Consider the following 16,060-nt stretch of genomic DNA (forward strand, 5'->3'; position numbering starts at 1 on the left):
TTTGCTGCAATGTGTTGCTGGGGGCCTGTTAGTCATAACACGGCACATCGTTTGCTGCAGCGCGCGACAGGTAATTAATTATAAGCTCCTCATTACCGACACAGCCTCAGTTTCGGTTTGACAGAGCTCCAAAAACGACAAGCCGCCGGGTGCAACTATCACCACCTAGCGAGTGAAACGCTCGGTCACGTGAGCACACAGAACAGTGACGCATTTCCGCGCGGTCTGTCGTCGTCGGGCTCGTCGTCGTCTGATGGCGACGATTTTCTTGAAGCGGGGATGGAAGAAATTTTCGACGTGGCGAATCACTTCAAGACAGAAATGGCGGCTACGACGTCATCATAACTTGTACCGGCTGCAACGGTTATGTAGGGGAAGTAGGGGGGTCACCTCGGGTCACCTACGAGGGTGTCAATGCACTAGGTGCGGCCTATAATGCTGGATCGCGCTCGCGAACTTCAAAATTCATATAAAATACCTTCCAAGCTTTATTCGCTGTCGATATTTTGCAGATGGTACACGCACGTACATGGGAATCGATCCAGCAGGCTATCTTGGCCGCGAAATTTTGTGTCAGTACCCCTTTAAGATTAGTATCTCTACTGTTCCGAAAATAAAACTCAAAGTCGACACTCAACTGGAAATGCGTTAAAATTGTGTCCAAAGAGCACAAGGTGGCTGTTAATCTTGACCAAAAGTGTGACGTCTTCTAGCGCCTCACGGCCGATAACGCGCGGCCGCTCGCCATTGGGGATCGCATGAGGAGATCTTCAAATAACCATGGTTTCCCGCGCTACAGAAGCGCAAGAAATAATAAAGAAAGCATGCTTTTGCCGCGCTTTTCGAGTGCTGCGACTGGCTTTTAAATCACGTGGTACGGATCGGGGACCGCCATTGGCCGCTGCACGCCTTGCGTGTTGTGAAGCCTGCTTGCAGGGTCCGTGTTTCATCGAGCTGCGCAGCTGAATGTTTCTCTCGCGTATTTATTTTCATCATGGATGAAGAGAACCATAGCAAGCGCAGTCACCGGCCAGTGAAGTATCGCTCAGTGAACAAATTTAGAGGACGCCGGAGCAAATTGAAGCCAAACACTCGCCGAATGGCAAGTGCGTCTGCTGCCGCAAGGCCTAGCGACGGCGACGGCGATGCTTCCGACGAGTTTGCCGTGGCGTTCGAGTATGTCAGGGCCTCTCAAAGAGAAGATTGGACTCTTCGACGACGAAGAAAGGTCACGGTAGAAAGAGTCTTCCTTGATCGCTGACATAACAGCACTGAACATCCTCGTGATCGGTGCAGTGTGTCCAACGTGTCACCGTTCAGGAATACGCGTCCGGAAACCAGCTTACAAAAGCAAAGGCGTCGTTTCTGGAACTACAATGTGAGAACAGCGAGTGCCCTGAAAGTATTCTTTTGATGACGTATGCATTGCGGCGAGTTGCTCCGAGCGAGGAGGCCAGCATCGGGGCGGCAAGTGACGGACCAATCGCAAGCAGAACCTACGGCAGCGGGAGTTCGCGCAATAGCTACTCTGCTCGAAAGAGCTCTGAACGAGAAACTTATGGCACTGGCACATTTTAGTGGCAGTGGCTACGAGAAGAACCATTTACCTCTTTTGTGTGCAATTTTGATCGGATTTCATTACCTGTTTCATAAATAAACATCCAATTTTAACTTTAAAATTCGTTTCTCTCAAAACACTTTTTGGCAACTTTTTCAGCGTGCCCCTCTTGTTTTTGGTATTTCTGGTGCTCGGATCTGCATGAAATTTTGCCCAAATTTTCTCTAAGGTGTGAAGAGTGCTGTTATCTCCCCCAAATCTCAATACTATTTATGCATATTAGAAAATTCGCAAGTAAACATTTACCAGGGTCGGCGTAATAATGGATTTCCCATGTTTGAATTTTTCACGTCTAGCAAATATTTTCTATGCACTTTCTGGATAGTTTTTGGCACTCTACAGTTCAAATGGAACAATATGAGCCATTAATTGGCAAAATGTATAGAAGTTTAAGGATCGAAATAGGGGGGCTAAAAGGCCTATGTTTTACATATTTGTCATGGTGCAGAACAAAAAGTATGCAACTTACAAGAAAACTAATTATGTATTTGAAATCAGCATAAAACTCGCTACAAATACCCCAAGTTTCATTGCTTTAGGTTGAATATTAAAAAAAAAAAGTGTCTTCGACCCGCATCTCCCCTTAAGACGAACCGCCCAACTTTACTCTTCTGTTAAGATGAACTTTCGCGGCGATCGACAACGCTAGCGATTCTAAGAAACGAACACTGCAGTCTTGCTGGGGCATTCAGGCGACCGTGAAAACGCAAAAAAGATGAAAAAAAGCGCTTCCTGGAGCAAAGACACGAAGCAAATCGCAACGCGGAGGGCGCGAGATAAACGAAGAAGACCGGTCAGCGGATAAAGCCAGTATCCCCTCTCACCCCCAGCCTGTGGGTGGGGGAGGTGTGGGCTTTATCAGCAAAGAAAGCAACAAAAAGAGTAGGGGGATTTACAACTTGGACCCCCAAGCCAGTGCGTCCTTTTGTATTTCCCCCCCGTTCTTCAGTTTCCCAGCTGGAGTACAAAGGAGAACAGAAGAACACAAGCGCTTGGGGCCCCTCTGCCGTGGTCAGAGGGGCAAACAAGGGGAGTGGGGAAAAAGAAAGCGACAACAGGAACAAAAACGGTCTGTGCATTACGTACCACAATTGCGGTGCACTCCCGTCAGAGGGGTCAGGTTGTAGTGTGCACGTATCTCGCAGGAGTACGGCCACTAGCGTGGGTTTGTACTTAGCGAGCCACAGGGCCGCGTCTGCCAGTCGCCTCGCGTGAACTAGCGCACCGCTGCACACGTACATTCGAGCGCAAACAGAGGCGCCGAGCGTAGCGCGGCAAGCACACAGTACTGCTCTCGAGATCCGCAACACGTTATTGCCTGCGGCAACACCACAAAACGCAGTACAACGCCCGCTCCCAAAGGCAGCGGGAGAAGCAAAAACAGGCTTAACCACGCCACGGGCGAAAGTACAACACAAAGGGTGCCGCGAGCACGTCTCCGCGGGCAAAAGGGCTCACGGCGACACGCCGCTGAGGGAAACGGTCCCTTCGCGACTATGCTGCGTACTCTCACGATCCGCGACCACAGGGCCCAATCGCTCGAGCAAGGGCAAACTCCGCTCGTGTTGGCTTCGATAGGTACGGTTTCGGCATAGCATGACCACGCGCGAATGCACCGCACCGCTCTTCAGCCTAGCATTCGGAAAAGGACAACATAAGGTAAGCGCTCGCCGCTGGCACAAGGCACCGTTAGCGAACTCCGTACGAGCGAGCCCAAAGCAAAGGAGCCGACGGACGGGAAAGAAAATACGTGCTTACCTTACGAGGTCCAGAGAGAGTCTCACCAGTCTCACTCCCCCGCCGTGTGCAACGTCTCGCGAGACGCGAACGCGGCGCCACCGTCGAGATCCGGCGCCGGGGTGAGGGGGGTTAATTAACGTCACCCCCGCTCGCCTAGCGCCGTAGGACGGCGGAGCAGGGGAGCGGCATGATCGGACATGAGGAGGGCAAAAATAGGCGGAAAACCCGCGCGCTGGCGACGGGCAAGCCTCAATCTCCACAAGGTGCATTGTCATCGCCATCACACAATGGTGGCCGAGCACATGTATTTTGTGGTCGATTCGCGTTGGTTCACGTAGCACCTGTGCGCGTTGTATCTGTTCCCAGTGAAGTGCAAATTGTGATGAGCCATTTTGATTATGGAAGCGCACGACAAAGGAAGGCTATTTTGCACAGTGAATATAGCTGCGTCGTGTCTCTTTCGTGTGCGCGAAGCTTGTGACCGTGAGTAGTGCGATGGGATATCTTCAGCTGCACGTCGATCAGGAAAAGTTACTACGGGCCGAAAACGGGAAAATATGTGGACCTCGAAGAAAACCTTGCAGACTTTCTTAAGCAACTCAGCGTATAATGACTTTGTCAAGGCAACAACACGCGACCGAGGCGTATCCAGAAGTGATCTTAAGCCAGCAAAACAGGCTCACAGAAGAAAAGGAACTGCCAGGACAATAAATTTTACATTCTTTGAAGAAAAATTGTGCTTGTCTCCTAATTTTTTTTCTAATCGTCAACATAGGAGCGTGTTACAGTTTTATCATGTGAATGTGGTAGCATATATCTTCATGAGCGTTTTTATTTTTGAACACGCGAAATCGGTGCTCGTAAGATTCGTGTAAATATTCTGCTTGAAGGCATAGTTTTTATCTAGACGAGCTAAACAAATGATTTTTCTTGTCTTTTTGCCCCCATTGTAAGTCTACTCCATTCAGTGTTACCATATTTGGATGCACTTGGCATGTTAGCGTGTCTCTTTTTGAGGGCACTTCTGATGAGCCGAACTCCTGATAAGACGAACAGATAACCACGGTCCCTTCGAATTTATCTTAACGGGAGTCTACTGTATTGAGTTTCCTCTTGTCTTCGGTTATACTGCGCCATGGACCGCCTCGTATTATTGTGAGCGATCGTCGTCGCCAGTTCGTGGCCGATGTAGTAGAAGAGCTATTGCATCTCTGTGCTTGTCAGTTTCGCGACGCGACTCCTTATCACCCGCAGACAAACGGTCTCGTCAAGCGCACCAACAGAACATCGACCAACGTGCTTTCAATGTATGTCGATTCCAGGCGTAAAAATTGGGATGACATCTTACCCTTTATCACCTACGCTGTGGGGTTGCACATGCAACCCATTGTCTTCAACGCGGCGGACACCTCGACTTCGCGCTACGGTTGCACGCGCAGTGGCGAGGGGGGTTGCGTGGGAGACGGCATTCTGCTGCTCCCGCAGCCCTTCGCGCCCTGCTCCCTGGCCGAAGTCGAGATGCCCCGTTTTCCCTCCTTGCCTTTTTCTGGAGAGACTCCTCTCCAGACCCCAAGGGACGCGCGCCGCTTTCTTGGGGACCGCCTCGTCTTTCGACTCGAGCAGCGGTGACCACCACAGCTTGATCGAGTCGGGAGCCACCCAGCCGCCATCACCCCCTGCGCAACGCCCGGTCTATTGTGAGGTGACTTACTGCCTCAGGGCCGGACTGCGAAGCCATGAGAGGTGAGTCGAGCCTTATCGCTCTAAATCTCGTGTGCTTCCCATTTTGTTGTTGTTTTCACGTCGTCGTGCGGAACTTCTCCGCCGCTTCGTTGTTATCTGTATTTTTGTTGCGTTGGTGGCGCTTTTGGCACAATAAACTGTGTCAGGCAAAGAACTCGTCTCTGTTACCACTGGCCTGAAACCCGCCGTGGCCGCAACTCAACGCGAACCGCGGGATAGGGGGTCACAGCTCTGACTGTTAGGGCTGCTGCGTAGCGCTAGTAGCGAGTAACTACACTCCTCTAGTGCGTGGTGTGATCCAAAGACGGGACAGTTTCGCACGCGCGGATCTGTTTGTTACAAGGTAACCCCTATAACGCCTACAACACGGCAAAGCATGAAACTTCTGGCTACAGTCCTATCTTCTTTATGTTAGACCACCCCGCAGCTTCCTTGACACCATTCTGCCTTTAAATGCTCATGCGGACTCTTCTATTGCCCAGACTCTCTGCCACACAGAAGAAGCATGTCGCATAGCTCAGCTCCGTACGTTGGCGTCCCAGGACTGCTCCAAGTTCGCCAATGATTCACGACACAAGGACGTGTCATACGAAAAAGGGGACAAAATGTGGCTTTGGACACCACTTCGCAAGTGCGGCCTGTGCCAAAAGTTTCTGGCTCGTTACACTGGCCCTTTCATCATCGTCAATCGCTTAAGTGATGTCACGTATTCGATCGCTCACCTCGTATCTCACGGCTACCGTTCTAGGCAGACACAGCTTGCTCACGTCGCCCGCCTACAGCGCTGTCATCCCTGTGACTCTTAGCGCACGTAATTGATACTCGCCCAGAGGGCATTGTCTGGGAAAGGAAGAGTGTTAGGCACGGCAACCCTTCGTCCCTTTCATCTATTCATTCGTAAATAAATACACCCCGTCGTAACAATATGTTTTGTACTCAGAAACTCTCATTCAGGTGTGCAAAAAGGGCCCTCTCGTGTACTTGTGAAGCGCGAAGTGGCAGACAGCCGCTGCGCGGCGACGGCGGCTTCTCCGCAGTGCCTTTCCCCCTCCGCACTTTCTCTGCATTGCTCAATTGTCCCCTCCGCATCTCTACCGAATTGCTCGATCATCCCCTCCATGTCTTCTCCGAATTGCTTGATCGCCGCTCTCTGTCAACCACGCACCGACCCAAAGGCAGGCGGCAACGCTGGCCGTCAAAATCTTCAAACGGCTTTAAAAACAGTGTGCTCTCAAATTCCGCATTATGCTTAGGCACTCCAAGCTACTTCGCCAATGAAGAACACCTCCACATATTTTACCCCATTACCATAAAACATCTTGCACTATATTCCCACAAGCATGACCGAATCTTTTTCTCTAGAATAACTCTCACATTAGATACACATAAGAAAGCAGATTCCCCAAAATATATGGGGCAGTCATAGTAGTGGGGCTGTCCGTTAAAAAAACAAACGTACCACGATAGTTGCTTTTCTCCAACAGCTAAAACTACCTCAAGGAAATGAGTGGCTGTAAGTAGATGCAGAGCTACTCACCGTTCTTACTTCCATAAATTTTGCAAGGAACAGGTCTGTGCTTAGTTTACCTAGAAAGAGAAAAGTGCATTGTAGACTACAAGTCTGTGTACACACATGACAATTGTGATATACAATTAAGTGACTGCATTACAGCTCATTCAAACTTGATACAATCAAGTAAAAGGGTTGAAAATTGTTACCTATTATGCTTAATGGGAAAGAGGTTTTTTAGACATAAGGTGCTTTATTATTTAAGTTAGGATGATGAAAACTGTCGATATTATGTATTTTTATGTGCTCATATAAGATATGAGCCCAGTTTTTATATAAACGTGACGTTCTCCACCGCTGCCGCGCATGAAGATGCTGCGGCCAGGTTCGTCGACTCTCTGACAAGGCGCAGGAAAGGCACTCGAGGCAGGTCGTCAGCAAACACAGGTTTATTATTAACCAAAGATGCAGCAGAATGCGACATTCACGGGATTGCGGGCCGTACAGGGAAACCCTGCAAGACTGATCGAGTACGCTTGCCTGCAGCAATACGACTATCACACAAAGAGAGACCATCGAAGCAGGTGAACGAGAAATCGCCTGCAGAGGCAGCGTGTGACTTCCATGTTGCGGGCGTGCGTGCATCTCCCACGGTGAGCCAACACCAGACAGAGGCGAGCTCATAAGGAGAGGGAGCTTTCACTGGCGGCCAATGAGGAGACGTTTAGCACAGTGGCGTGTGCTAGCGTGCCGTGCACAACATATGAACGCCGGAAAGGGGCGACACATGGCATGCACCGGGCAAAAAGACCCGACGTCGTCACCAGGGCCGCCATGTTGCCGTTTAACAACGGTTCCTGGTGCTAGAGCCGCATGGGGCAGGCACACATGCTAGCTGGGGAACGAGGCACCAAAGGGGAAGGCGCTCTCGATTCCAGCAACATACAAGGAGTAAAGAAATGCTCGATACAAAGTAGCACACCATAAACACACATATGTGGTGGCACTGTTAAAACTGGAAATGCAACGTATCTATTAGCACAGCAAAAATATAAATTTACATGCTGCTCTGTAAGTACCTTGTACAGTAAACTCTCGTTACAACGAAGTCGCTTTATTCGAATTATCGCTTTTATCAAAGTGTCATGTAATCCCGACCCAAATGCGTGTATTTTAGACCAGATTACTCGAAGCATGCTCCGCTTAAAACGAAGTAACAAGTGCCTGTGCGCTTTTTTCATCCACATCCCGCGCCGAATGACCTTTTCTGCGCTTAGCGAGCCATGTTCGCACTAGCGTCACCAGGCTAAAGCGCGCCAGTGCAGACAGCGTGAGAGTCTCCGCAGCACTGATTTTACCCTCCCCCTCCGCACCCTACTCCGGTACGGAGGCGACCGCTCCTTGTACATAAACATGCCGGCTGCTCCCCGCAACGCCACTGGCTACGCCGGTGGTGACACGTGACCAGCACAGAGCCAATGCCTTGGCGTGCTCCCTGGGTTTTTTCCATCCGTGTTTGCAAGACACACGTGCACGTGTGTTGTGCGAGGTTTGTGCGAACTCGTGGCGTTGTGTGTGCGCATCGTGTGTTCTTTTAGTGACTGTCAAGTGAAAATTGCACCGCCGGTACCTGCACGGAAGTGTCTGACATTGGAGCAGAAAGTTCAACTGATACGTGAGGTGGAAAAAGGAGGCCAACAGCAGTCTGAAATCGCAAGACAATTCGGAATACCATCATCAACATTATCAACTGTTCTGAAGAATAAGGATGCCGTGCTCGACGGCTTCAAGAAGTGTTTCTCAGCCAAACGAAAGCGCAACCATGGTTCTATGTATCCTGAAGTGGAAAGAGCGCTTCTCGAATGGCTGAAAAACGCTAGAAGTGCAAGCCTTCCTGTAAATGGGCATGCACTGACCGCAAAAGTCGAAGCCCTAGACGCCCAAACGAGCAAGCAAGATTTTAAGCGCAGCAACGGCTGGCTTGAACTTTTCAAGAGACGGCACGGCGTGTCTTCAAAATCAATCGTTGATGAGAGTGCAGCCGTGGACCGCGACGTCGTGGATGGATGGCGCAAGCATCGGCCGAGCGCCCTACTTCAGCAGTATGAAGATAGAGACATTTACAACTTGGACAAGGCGGCATTCTTTTACAAAATATTGCCCAAGCGCACGTACACTACACCGGGCGGAACCTTATCAGGATGCAAACAAAGCAAAGAAGTGTTACAGTGCTGTTCGGTGCTAACGCGACGGGGGAGGACAAGCTTCCTTTGCTGATACTAGGGAAGGCGGCAAAGCCCCGGTGCTTCTGCAACGCAACGATACCCAAAGACTGCATATACAAAAGCAACAGACGAGCTTGGATGACCGTAGCCGTTTTCGAAGAGTATGTGCGCCTGCTCGATCGAAAGTTTAGGGTAAAGCAAAGGCGTGTGCTTTTTGTTATCAACGATTGCCCTAGCTATGGCAAGATTGAAAATCTGCAAGTAATCACTTTGGAATTGCTACCAGCGAACACGACCAGCGATATTGCAGCCCATGGACCAAGGCATTATTGAGACAACACGAAAGTTATACCGGAAAAGTCTTTTACAACGAATGCTCGTTGCGTATGATGCCAACAAGACTTACTTGGAGCAGTGCATTTACTGCGCCATTCATGGAAAGAACTGGCACCTGCAAAGATTGCAAACTGCTTTGCATCTGCCGGATTTTCCCGGTTGCATGCAGAAGTCGCTGATGACGACTGCGAGGACTGCGACGATCTCAACGAAGCTGTGAACAGCATCGTTGGCGGAGATCTGGAAAGCAACTTCGAATCATTTGCAAAGGCTGACGCAGATGTACCCGTCGTTGCCCCAGCTACGGATGCCGAAATAGTCGACTTGCTTGGAGGCCCAGGTGAGGAAGAAGAGCCGCTAGACGAACAGCCTCGTGAAATACCAACAGTGGCACAAACGCAGGAGATCCTCCGTCTGTTGCAAAGTAGATTGGAGTGCGCGGGCGGCAACCACGACCTCATAATTTACCTGAACAAACTGGAGCAGGCACTCCTCGCGCCCAGCCAAAGCACCCGACAAAGCCAGCTGACTGACTTTTTTGTGCGTGAGTAAAGGTTTGTTTCAATGAATACCACTTCTGCGAAGTTGTCATGGATAATTTAGCTGTACTTGCTGAGCTTTTATGGGGCAGTCGCGTACATCGAATTACCGCTTATATCGCATTTTTTTGCCGTCCTGTTGGCTTCGTTATAACGAGGGTTTACTGTAATTGCCTCCTGCTAAAGCAAAGCTCCCATGCATGTGTCTCACCATTGAGAAACTGCTGGGCGATGGTGTCGGCCTCCTCTTCAGCGGCCTGTGTGGCCACACGTAGGTTGTCCTGTAGGGTGGACGGCTGGTAGGCTTGCATCTGGGCCTCCAGCACCTGGCTGTTCTGCTCAAACTCTTCCTTCAGCACATTCACCTCATCCACCTGCATGGTTCCACCTCTTGGAAAGTCGCACTTTCACCCCAAAGGCAAAGCAGTGAATGCAGTAGCAACAAATTGCAATGTTATATGAAGTAAAGCTAGCAGCTCACTCCTTTAGCAGGCGACCTTCGTGCTGTCTATCGCTCCAATATAAACTGAGCGCTGAGAACACGGCACGTTCAAAGCCTTCTGCTGATTCCTGTGAAGCCGATGAAAGTATGCAGTTCCTGATGGAGCTCTCTGTTTGAGCTGCGATCGTCGGCTGCCCTTGCACGCTTTCACTTGCACATACGACAACACAGAACAAGCGGGGTGATGCTATCGCCCTATACGGAATCTCATGGCAAACGTCGACAGAGACGGCAAAAATGTGCCTGGAGTGTTCATATAATTGCTATCACAATACAATGTGCTAACTATATATGGACTTTTATATGTAATTTTATGGTACACGTGAGACAGAAATGACACGCAAAACATAAAACGGCAGGAAGTGGAAGATGGAAGCTTGCAATGAAAACATCCGTAAACATAGGAACGCAAGGCCAACTGCAAGTTGCTTGGCCAGCTCGCAAGGAAATGCAAGAAGACTTATAATAACCAAATGAAGGCAGCACTATATCACACGAGAAATAACTAGTAATGACCTGACATGTGCGGAGCTCAAGACAAATTTAAACAAGCATGAAAGAACTTTGTGAGGCTTGTAAAAGCATGACAAGCCAGAAGACAGCTGAAAAACAGCACAAAATTTGCCAGAAAGGTGTGCCATGTCATAACGTTCTATAAAAAATTAAGCAATGATGCAGTACTGCTGCCTCTTATGAATGGTGCTTCAAAAATTTTGTGCACACACTAGTAAATGAACAATTGTGCAATGTCTCCATTATAGGAACCTGATTCTCTCTCTGTGTCTAATACTTCCACAGTGACTACATTTAAAGGGACACTGAAGTGAAACAACTGATCAGTTATACTTTGAAAACTCTACTGTCGTTAATTTCACCACGATAGGTTTAGTAATAGACAAAATTAACGTCAACGTTTTGTTTTTAAACTTTGCACTGAAATCATGAATTTCAAAGTAATTTTTCGTATTTTGCCGACATTGGCCAAACGAAATTTCTTGAAACTTGGTGTGTTACATCTCTGGCCCCCCTCAGAGGACAATGTACTTAATTTTTGCCAATTCGGAACTACATAGGCCGTAGAAGATACCTTCAAAACCTACGATGTCACAGCGATTGGAAACTTCAAGGTGGCATCACCACTTTTTGCGCTTACCAAGCGTCCTCTCATGACAAGCATGGTGATTTTGGTATTGTAAAAGAGTAATTTACTAGTACAGTCGAACCCACTTATAACGATCTATCAGTTATAATGACCATATTTGTGTGCACTTACGATTTTCCTATGCTAACCATTGAAGCTGCGTCCAGATATAGCGAAGATTTTTCAAAGCCTCCTACTTTTACAACGAACACTTCGGACACGGTCGCGGTAAAAACATGGCGCATACGAAGCGAAAAAAAGTTAAGACATGCCTTCTAAAGCGTGACGGGCGCGCACTCGCGCGTGCCCCGCTCATTCGCGATTAAGGTACCCAGACCGGCGAGCACCGCACGCAGATTTCGGATGCTGCGAGCGAGATCGCTCACTTTCCAGGCATTTCTTCAGTGATAGAATGGCAGTTAGGGGAAAAAAATAGTAGGCAGCATGAAGCCTTGCGGTCAGCTTTCGCACGGTAACCTTTCCTGACGCCGTTCTCTGCAGCTACGACCGCCTGCGATGAACCAAACAATGCCTTCGAACGCAAGAAGGCATAAATGCAAGAAGTGATAACCGCGATAGCTTTCCATCGCAAAAAGGTTCACTGCGTCCCTAAACTCGTCGACGCCACAATGTGCCGCGAAAAGTCGTCCGTCTTTTTGGTAACGGCAGAGGCCGGTCGATCGGTGATTACGACTTCCGCGCGATTGCGGCGATGCCTTTGCGGATAAGCATCAGAAAAGAACGAAGGCGAGGTGGCGGCCGTCGATGAACGTGAAATTATGCCTTATAGCCGACAGCCTTATCACAGTCATCTGTAGATACTCGGCTTTGCGTGTGGCGTACGCCGTACACTGCGGATTGACAGCGGTACGAGCGCGCCATGCTGCCGTTTGCAAGTTTGCCGCCGCCGCGTCATGCGAGACCGCTTTTTTTTAAAGTGCGCGTCGCTTTGTAGAAACGAAAGTAGCTCGCTGTTGTTGAGCGGCGCGGGCACCGAGAAACGTCGATGCACTGACAGCGAGCGTATACAGCGTGTTTGACTAGGTGACAACTGAAGTGCGCCGCGCATCGTCGTGCAGGGCCGCGAGAGCATCGCGGAGACGTAGAGTATGCGTTGCTTGGAAAATGCTTGTTTTCGCCGCGTTGAACGAAGAGGCTAGTCGCCGCACCCGTGCACGGTCCGGAGTGAAGCAAGCACGAAGAACGTACAAACGTGCGCATACGGCATACAGCAAGCGGCCCGGGCAGTGACTCCGCGACCCAACTAGGCGACGCGCTGCACGCAACTAGCCAGGGATGATCGGCTCTACGTCGCGGTACCGCGCTTCGGTGAAACGGTGTCAGCTCATTGCAAAGGCGGTTGAATTCACTCGTGAGCACGCAGCGGGCATCGCTTCACGACGCGAAAAGGCTTAGCTTGTCACCGCAGGGGTTGTTAGCACTTTAATAAAAGTGCACAAAGAAAAAAAAATGGCTTGGCCGCTAAGCGCACGTTTTTAAGGACGAGTCCATATACAACGAACTACTGATATAACGACCACTTTTCGCGACACTTTCGAGTTCGTTATAAACGGCTTCGACTGTACGAGAAAAAATCGTTTTTCTCTTCTGTGTCCTTTCAAGAAAAGAAAGCACGCATGCCAGAGAGGCATCAATATTATAGCTCACCTTTTGTAAAAGCAGATGTTTGCGCTGCTCAGTGATAGGCTTGAGCTCCAGCGTTTTCCCTGGACAGAAAGCATGTAGCTTGAAAAGTCATTTTCAAGTACACTGGGCTCTCTTTAATTGCAACCTCAGGTGATTATGAAAATGTGTTCAGTTTATCAGGAGTTCCCTTTACAGAGAAGCGAAGCAGAAGGGTAGACATAAGGCTTATCATCCATTACTGAAACATGTTTCACAGATATTCACCGAAACACAGCTTTCTTCCACAACTGATGACTGAAATAGTGCACTGAAAATAAGGATAAAGTAAAGATTATGTTACTCTGATCATATTGGTCGTCCAGATGGTGGTGTGTTAATACCTGTCTGGGATACCTTTGTTTCCAATGTGATTATGGCAGACTGTAATTTAGAATTTACTAGTGCATGTATATTTATAAGGCACAAAAACATTTATCTTCAGCGTATGCTACAATAGCCAGCATCTTCAACATTTGGTCAAGAATTACGCGATGTCCTAAATAAGTTGGACTGTGTGGTTTCCCAGATGTCCTTTATTTCTTCTGGTGATTTCAATTTACCTTCTATAGTCTAGACTACTCACCGCCAAGCCTTGCAGCAAATCCAATTCAATGGTTGTCATTTTTAAATATTTTTTTGTAATTTAACCTTAGGCAACTTGTACTTCAGCCCACTCTTGCTCACCTCATTCTGCTAATCACTTGCTGCTTACGACAACTCCAGAACTCGTCTTTGTGCCTGGTCTAAGCGATCGTTGCTTTATTCACAGGAGTATTCAGGCCTCTGCACCTTGCAAGAAGCAGGTTAAATTTATTAAAGATTATAAAAACGCATATTTTTCTGCCATCAACAACAAACTTACTCATTTCATGACATACTTTATGCCGGGCGTGAACAGTGGCACCGTCCAAGAAAATTGGTCTATATTTAAGGAAAAGGTTGCCTATTTGACTGACCTGTTACATTTCTAAAAAACATATTCCTTCATCTTTCAAAGCCCCTTGGTTCAACACCCATCTGAAGCGCTTGCTCAACAAAAAATCACAGTTTCACCACAAAGGTGAAGCAATGAGTGCAATACCAACAGATTTTAATGTTTTATGAAGTAAGGCTGGTAGCTAACTCTTTTATATCCAGTTGCACGTAACTCTACATAACGCTAGTGTAAGAGAATATGGCTGCTCCAGGGAGAGAAGCGGATTTCGCAACCTTTTCGCGAAATTGAGAGCGCAGCACGTAGAAGAGTATTGGCGGCGAGGAGTTACGGAGTGACCCTCTATCGGACGCGCCTCGATTGCGTGCTAGGCAGGACGCCGCCGGCGCGCGCCCCATAGGTTTTGTTGTCGGTGCTCTACAAAATCACCTCGCGGAAGCCCTCCAGGACATTTCTGCAGGTACTTTCGAAAAGAAATATGTTCTTTTCTGTCAAAGAAATAATTTTCGATGAACAGAAAGCACAAGATAGTCTACAGTCACTGTATCTCTGCAGAAAACCGAGCACCCGCTTCACGCGGTCACCGCGTTGGAGACCCCTGAACCGGCTTCTTGCGTGAAAGGTAGTCAGTCGCTGAGTGCAAAATACGTGAAATATCTCGTTAGAGTAGATTGCCTGTATAACCAAACGGAGCATAACAGAAAGAAGCCTCAAGCCAGCAATCGCACGGGTTCGCGACGACTGACGATGCCTCTGCATGTATGAGCGTCTGCATGTATGCTCGCACTGATGGTTTCGCTTTTGCTACGAGCATGTTTTGGCACCGAGCTGTAAACTTTAGGCCTCAGAATATGAGAATTTGTGAGTACACAAACAACTACTGCTGCGCGTACGCTATCAGAGCAGTTCAAAAACAATTTCGTTACAACTATATAAGGCTTCGGTGCGCATGGCAACTTTGTGATGTGCCGTCCTGACGATTCAGTTTTTTTTTTTTTTTTCGGTCTAAATTCGTGTACGTTTCAATGTCATTTGACAAGTTGTCTCGCACTGCGTATTGATCAACCTTCTTAGCGGGCAAATGCCGCTGCTTCTGTTTCTTTATTCAGTGCATTCGTTTCATATCGTTCTCGCACAAAATGTTAGCAAATGCGACGCCTTTTTTTAATGCTCCTTATTTATTGTTCCCTTCGCATTCCAGTGAACTTGCCGCTCTCTGTCATCAACATATTCATCGACCAAAGCTTCACCACTTCAAGATTGCTGGTGGAAGGAGAAGCAGTCTACGAGATCGAGCATGGTAGTAGCATGCAACGCCAAGGAAAAGACAGAAAATACCCCCAGTAACGTTTGCCGGACTTGTTCTGCAAACGTCGGCTGTGAACTAGGACCCACGCGAACTTGAAATAGCGGTGAATAAAATAGAAGTTATTGCAGCAACCAGCAGCCGCAAAACAAGATAGTAAATATTTGACGAGTACCCCAGCAATTTTGGCAGCAGTGTCATGTTTAACGCCAACAGGGTGGCATCTTTTCCATGTAAATAAATGAGGCTCCAAGAGAATACATGGGACTGGAGAGGCCCAACGTCAGTTTGAGAGTGACACAAATAAATTTGGGACATAGTGTTTGCGTCAGGGGAACGCAAGCTTGACTGAAAAAATGTTATTGCCAACATAAATGCAGCACACAGCCACAGCATTTGACTCTCTCGCTATGTACGTCCACCAGCAAACGTCGGCGTAGCTTATGAAGGCGAAAGCCAGATGCCTCTTCAAACGGGAAGATTGACCGTCGCAGCTGTAGTGTCGGCAACACGGCGCGACTGAGGACAACGAACACACTCAACCCATGCCACACAAGAACTCCTTTATTCCGGTGACAGTCGTATTTATATATGTCAGAGGTGGCGCCATCTCTTGATGACAGTTGAACATAACTAAAGTCACCTAGTGTCGACCTTCGACACTACATCTACTCCTCCCTAAATATATACATATTTACACAAAAATAATTACAAAAAGAGTCAATGTTCACATCATGGTACATTATACATAGTCCTGAAATCTCGTGGGTTGTCTTCGGT

General features: G+C 48.3%; 1 protein-coding gene across 2 annotated transcripts in view; it reads right to left on the bottom strand.

Moving 5' to 3' along the window:
* The window catches only part of LOC119382431 (vacuolar protein sorting-associated protein 37A), a 55,162-nt gene that overhangs the window by 5,914 nt on the left and 33,188 nt on the right, over positions 1-16,060 (bottom strand). For both annotated transcript variants that reach the window (XM_037650129.2, XM_037650130.2), the window contains exons 8-10: positions 13,023-13,081; positions 9,923-10,085; positions 6,639-6,688 (exon numbers count right to left, since the gene is read on the bottom strand). In XM_037650129.2, coding sequence (XP_037506057.1) covers positions 6,639-6,688; positions 9,923-10,085; positions 13,023-13,081 — 272 coding nt within the window. The remainder of the gene's footprint in view (positions 1-6,638; positions 6,689-9,922; positions 10,086-13,022; positions 13,082-16,060) is intronic.

This window comes from Rhipicephalus sanguineus, chromosome 2, assembly GCF_013339695.2.
Source record: "Rhipicephalus sanguineus isolate Rsan-2018 chromosome 2, BIME_Rsan_1.4, whole genome shotgun sequence".
NCBI lineage: Eukaryota > Metazoa > Arthropoda > Arachnida > Ixodida > Ixodidae > Rhipicephalus > Rhipicephalus sanguineus.